At 41.2% G+C, this 6,522-nt stretch overlaps 1 protein-coding gene across 1 annotated transcript; it reads left to right on the top strand.

The window, feature by feature from the left end:
- Positions 1 to 666: 666 nt before the first annotated feature.
- LOC308132333 (serine/threonine-protein phosphatase 6 catalytic subunit) lies at positions 667 to 6,362 on the top strand. Its single transcript, XM_080499396.1, has 7 exons — positions 667 to 770; positions 2,273 to 2,368; positions 2,439 to 2,504; positions 2,576 to 2,717; positions 2,810 to 2,889; positions 3,685 to 3,894; positions 5,347 to 6,362. The coding sequence occupies exons 1-7, from the start codon at positions 696 to 698 to the stop codon at positions 5,593 to 5,595; spliced, it is 918 nt and encodes a 305-aa protein (XP_080355522.1). The 5' UTR covers positions 667 to 695; the 3' UTR covers positions 5,596 to 6,362.
- The last annotated feature ends 160 nt before the right edge of the window (positions 6,363 to 6,522 follow it).

The following is a 6,522-nucleotide window of genomic DNA, read 5'->3' as shown; positions in this document are numbered from 1 at the left end:
TTTCATGTTTATTTGTACAAAGCCACACCTCATTTTCCTCAATATTTCTCGAGTTCAAGGTAACAAAAGGACATAAAGGTGTGACCTCTTCTCTTTAGTGCGCCCTCAGATGGTAAAACTTGAGTGTTTAACGCTCCCTGGTGGTTAAAATACGCAGCGACGGTATAATTCTATATAAAAGACTTTTATATGTTCAATCTGTTTTACTTTAAAAAAAACAAAAAAAAGGCGATATGATATGCAGACAAAAAAATTAATACACACATGTGAATCTTTGTGAAAGTTGATCTATTTACATAATATAATTCAAAACGGAAGATTTGATGTATCGCATTCATTAAAGACAATGTAACGTGTTTCAGCCACATATTGTTTTGAATCTGGATGATTGTGGCTTACTTCATCAAAACCCTGTGTTTTAACATGAAATTGTTGTCGTACTGGAAGATAGATCCAATTTGAAAAATACAATTTGAGAAATAAGATGAAATAAGCTTAACTCCAGGCAGGAGTTTTTCCTCTTTTTTCTTTTCTTTTCCTTTCTTTTCTTTTTTCTTTTCTTTTTTTAAAAGAAAGCAGGTAAACGAGCTCCTGCTGTTCCCAAAACATCCTGTAGGGGGAGCCGGAGGTTGAAGTCGCCACATTTCCCTCAAGTCTTCCCGGAAGCTGCGCGTGAAGAAGACAGCGTGAGCACCATGGCGCCTCTGGATCTGGATAAATACGCTGAAATCGCCAAGCAGTGTAAATATCTGCCTGAAAACGACCTCAAGGTAAACTTTTCTCCCCCTGAGTGTGTTTATTGAAGGTTTCCTTCGAGCTCAGAGCGCCGCCGTTCATCTTCGTGCCGATTTATCATGTGACGACGTAGTTAGCTTCAACTAGCCAGTCGTGCTAACTTCCATTTCTTCATCAACAAGTGCAAACCGCTCATTAATGTGTTTATTTCAGCTTTAACTGTGGACACTAAACGTCGCGATTAACTCGTCAGGGGTTGTAAACCTGCTCCGGTGTGTTTTTTTTAACTGACAGTGCTGTATTTACATTCCAACAGTTATGTGAAGCAGCTAGTTGTCATGATTGACGTACTGTTTGTCAGTTGTTAATCTTTTAGTTAAAAAAATATCATCACATTAACATTTTGTACTGGATTGAATGCCACTTACACAATTGAATCCATTTCAGTTGCTTAAAACCGATGGAGATCATATGATCCTATAAATGGGCTTCTGATTCCAATTGTCACACAATGCAATGTGTTATATCCAACAAAGGTACACTATAACACTACTGACCAGATTTTCTGTTTTTTATTCGTTTAATCCACTGTTTCATTTGTTTTTCCGCAATTATTTGTGAATATTTTTTTAAATGTGTTAAAAGTACTATGCGAAATCATAGAATACTAAACCACCTCCATGAATAGCTCAACTATTATTTTTCTATATTGGGGTATTTAATTTAATCTACTACTATCATTAGTTTGGAAAATAAAGTGATAAGTTCAAAGTTTTGGAAAATGCAATTTAGTCTTGAGTGGGCCCGACTTGTAAAATAATGCAATATTGAACTTTATATTTAAGTGTTTGTTTGTCACACAGAGTATATGTGATGACAATGTCGATATTTTCACAAAACCAAACCAGGACTGCAGAAAATCCCTCCAATCTCAACATGAAGCCAATTTTAATGAGACTTCCTGCTGCAAAATACAGTGAAATGTTCAGAAAACGTCTCTTATAGCTGTTACGTTGAAGTTGTTTTTAACAAAATCACCATGACAACATGATTTTGACACTAATGCTAGTTTGCTGTCACCCATATTTCAGCTTGGGTGTTGTGTTTTGTCCAAAACTCATAAGAAATGTATTTATTTGGGGAAAAAATAAATAAATTTCTTTTAAATTTTTACCATTTGCTTTATGATTTGAGATTTTCCTTTCCGCAGTCGCAAACAAACCCGCTTGCTCATGTTGGGCTTTTCTATTTTCTCTGTAAAAGCACATACTGTATTTATAAATGTCTTTTTTTTTTATTTAAAAAAAAAAGCCATATGTTGAATACTCAGTCATTAATAACCACAAATAAAAGGAATTTTTTAAAAATGCAGTCGAACTGTTTAAATGAATAAAATAATTAAACATCTAAAAAAAAAAAAAAAAGTCTGCCAATATTTAAATAAATATGCAATTACTTACAAAAAGAAATAAAGAAAAAGTAATGACTAAAATTCAGCCACATGTGTATTACATCTTCTGTTATCTGTTCCGTGTAGCGACTATGTGATTACGTCTGCGACCTGCTGCTGGAGGAGTCCAACGTCCAGCCCGTGTCCACTCCCGTGACCGTGTGCGGGGACATCCACGGACAGGTAAACGACCAAACGCGTCAAACAAACATTCAGACCCGAGTGTTCACGCCGAGTCTCCGTGTCCCCGTAGTTTTACGACCTGTGCGAGCTCTTCCGGACCGGCGGCCAGGTCCCCGACACCAACTACATCTTCATGGTTTGTCGCCGTCCCGCCTCCTTTCTGGTGTCCGAGTGTCTGTGACTCACGTCTCCGCCGTCCCTCCTCAGGGCGACTTTGTGGACCGCGGCTACTACAGCCTGGAGACGTTCACCTACCTGCTGGTGCTGAAAGCCAAGTGGCCCGACCGCATCACGCTGCTGCGGGGAAACCACGAGAGCCGGCAGATCACGCAGGTTTACGGCTTCTACGGTGAGCGGCGTTTTCAGCCGAGGCCCGGGATCGGCCGCTCGCTGGAAAAAAACGGCCTCGGGACACTAACGCCACGGTTCTCTGTGTTGCAGACGAGTGTCAGACAAAGTATGGGAATGCCAATGCCTGGCGTTATTGCACCAAAGTGTTTGATATGCTAACGGTTGCTGCTGTAAGTTGGATTTTTTTGGGTTTCTTGGATCTTGCATGATTGTGACTCCAGTGTGGATGTGTGTGAGTATGTTGCCGGCTTTACTGGAATGTTTGGGCAAATAAGAGATCAGAGAGGGGATTCACAGCTTTTTGTGAAGATTTAATTCACTCGTTCATATTTACAACTGCGAGCAATTTTGGCCCCCCGTTTCCAAGATGCATCGAGAGAAAATAGAAAACTTTCGTTGGCATTTTGGGGGTTTGTTTACTCCGAGCCACTGAAAACACAGGGTTATGAAAACGTATGGTTTATTTACTCCAGAGGGCAATTAGCTGCTGGTCCAGTGAGACAAAAAGTAGCATCTGTCCATCGGATGACCAATCTAAAGATGAAATCACTTTACAAGCTGTTTCAAAGGTCGACGTGTCCAGAAAAATATTTATTACCTCTAAAATCACCTGCGCTTATTTGTCTCAAAAACTAACGAGCAGATCTTCACGTTACATTTCGGTGGTGATCCAGATCAAAAATACTACTTAGAATGATTTCCCTCTATATATATATATATTGTTCCACGCTTGGCCTGTCACTTTAAAGGACAAGTGCATTGTGGGAAATGGATTTGAAGCATGTTTTTTGGGGAAGTGCAGTTTGTTGTCCCGCCGCTTAAAAGAAGAATAAACAGCCACAATCCTGCAGGCAGAAATTTCTCATTGCTCTTGTTGGTTATGAACTTCATTGTCCGAGGGAGGAGGAGAATTGCTGAGTCATGCTCTCTGTAAACAAGTGTGTGTGTGTGTGTGTGTCCGACAGCTGATGGACGAGCAGATCCTGTGTGTCCACGGGGGCCTCTCTCCGGACATCAAGACGCTGGACCAGATCCGGACCATCGAGCGGAACCAGGAGATCCCCCACAAAGGAGCGTTCTGCGACCTGGTGTGGTCCGACCCGGAGGACGTGGACACGTGGGCCATCAGTCCCCGGGGAGCCGGCTGGCTCTTCGGGGCGAAGGTCACCAATGAGGTCGGTCAGACGCGTTTTAGGTCAGGGGGCCACGTCCGAGCCCAGTTTGATCTGGACTGGGCCGGGCCCAGTAAGACGGTGGCGTAACAAGCCTTAAAGTTAAACATTAGATGTTTTTCTGTTTATTTAATTTAATTTTTTTTTGTGGCGCAGAGGGTTCGCGATGAAAATATCGAAACTCGGGTCTCAGTGTTGTCGCTACTTTTCAGAAACCTTTATTTTCTGGCCTGATTGGGAGCATCTTTTCAACTTATAGTAAAGACATGTCGCTATAAATGACTATTTTTGTGTGTGTGTGTGTGTGTGTGTGTGTGTGTGTGTGTGTGTGTGTGTGTGTGTGTGTGTGTGTGTGTGTGTGTGTGTGTGTGTGTGTGTGTGTGTGTGTGTGTGTGTGTGTGTGTGTGTGTGTGTGTGTGTGTGTGTGTGTGTGTGAGATAGATAGGGCCCACGCACATTAATGAACAATCTTATACAAAATGTACACAAATTGTAAATATTATAGCAAAACTGCACATTTTCATCTGTAGTCCGGCTGCAGGTCACACCAGCAGTGCAATGTATAAATATAAAACAATTTTTTCCCCCTTTTTTTTTTCATTTTATTATTTATTTCATTCATTTAAAACAACACAACAACAGCAGTTCATATGAATGAAAAGGAGCAGAAAGAAGTCAAACTTCTAATGTTCTGCCCCTCATCAACACTAAATCATTTACAGTCCAGTTCATTCACATGCAGCGTCTTTTTCCAAGACATCAAACACAAAATACATAAATAAGGTTGATCTGCTGCTCCGCAGTGTCGTATTTCTGTAACATTGACAATTTAACAAGTTTCTTAAACACATCAATGGATTTAGAAGTTTTGATTTTACAATCAAGACGGTTCCACAGACCGACTCCTTCCACTGAGATGCATTTTTCCTTTACGGCCGATTGAAACCTCAGTTCCTTTCAGTTCATATCTACTTTTTCTCTTGGCGAATCTGTTTTGCAAATTGTTCGGTAAAATTTCCAGATGAGCTTTAAACATGGTTTTTTAGAAGGTTATACTCCACTAAATCTTTAAATTTCAAGTGTTTTTAGTTGTATAAATAAAGGATCAGTATGGTCTCTGTAACCACTTCCACTGGCGACTCTAATCGCTCTTTTCTGGAGAAGAAAAATTGGATTAATGTATGTTTTACAGGCATTTCCCCCATTTTAAAAACTACAAATTACATTTATGCAATGTGAGTGCAGGGCTGATTTACTGTTTAAGTTGTTTTTTTTAAAAGAGATGTAAGTAGGGAATTGCCTTATATCTGTCATCAGGCTATTAAAAACAGCTGGAAACTCTTTAAAGGGACAATACATTCGCATTTACAATAAAACTCATTCGTTTTAATAGAAATGTGTGGAAAAGTTAAAAAAAACCTGCAAAAGTGGATCGTCTTCTTCTTCCTCTTTCAGTTCGTCCACATCAACAACCTGAAGCTGATCTGCCGGGCGCACCAGCTGGTCCACGAGGGCTACAAGTTCATGTTCGACGACAAGCTGGTGACGGTGTGGTCGGCGCCCAACTACTGCTACCGCTGCGGCAACATCGCCTCCATCATGGTGTTCAAGGACGCCAACACGCGGGAGCCCAAGCTGTTCCGGGCCGTGCCCGACTCGGAGAGGGTCATCCCGCCCCGGACCACGACGCCGTACTTCCTGTAGAGACTCTTTACCTTCTGTATTATACATTTAGAGTATTTACAAGCGTCTGTCGGTGCCAACTGCTCCCCCTCCCCCCCCCCCCCCTTTGCTCTGTGCATTTAATGCCAATTAATCTGCAGCTTCAATCGTCACAACCGAGTTGAGTTTGCGGAGCAAGTGGCTCCCAACCCGATGTCCGGGGGCCTCCTTGGCGGGACGCTGGAGATCAAACCGAGGGCCCCCCCCCCCCCTCCCCCGAGGCATTAGATTTGCACAGATTAAGACACTTTGTACAGTCCTGGAAAGTGCATATTGCCGTTATTCTGGTGTGTTGGCGGGAGTGGGTGGCTTCGCTAACGATTTGGACGGCGGCGCGTCTCGTTAGCCAATCAGAAGCGTCTCCAGCGATACAAATGTTGGGAACCGCCGGCCTGGAGGAGGAGCTGTAATCCACACTCTTTGTAAAATGTTCATATTTATTAACTAAAAAAAAAACAAACAAACGAATCCCTTCCGCCTCAAGTGAAGAATCACAGAGAACATTTCACTTTATTTTGTTATGTTAAAATTCAATATCCGGAGTTCTGCACATCGTGGTTTATGTGAGCGTATAAATAAACGTGTAAACCTGAGAGTTGGTGTATAAAGATATACTCTGTCCTTGTTTTTTTTCTTCTGCTTTTTATTTTTTATTTTTAATGTTCACAATGTTAAACCTGTGTTGTCATGGAGCTCTTGTAATTATTATTTTTTTTCTGTGTTGCAATGCTGTTTTTAAATAAAACCATCTAAAAGAAAGTTTGGAAGTTATGTGAATTGTTTATCAACTTTCTTTTTTTTAACATTTCTCTTGAAATGGTGAATATTCTTTCTTTGCAACCAGAAAGTCAAGTTCATAGAATTAATACAATGCTGGTTTCACAGCTTCAGAAATGAGGACAGTTATCC

This window comes from Blennius ocellaris (genome assembly GCF_963422515.1).
Source record: "Blennius ocellaris genome assembly, chromosome: 7".
Lineage (NCBI taxonomy): Eukaryota > Metazoa > Chordata > Actinopteri > Blenniiformes > Blenniidae > Blennius > Blennius ocellaris.
Note: the sequence above shows the minus strand (reverse complement) of the source record. Positions and strands in the feature narration are given on the sequence as shown.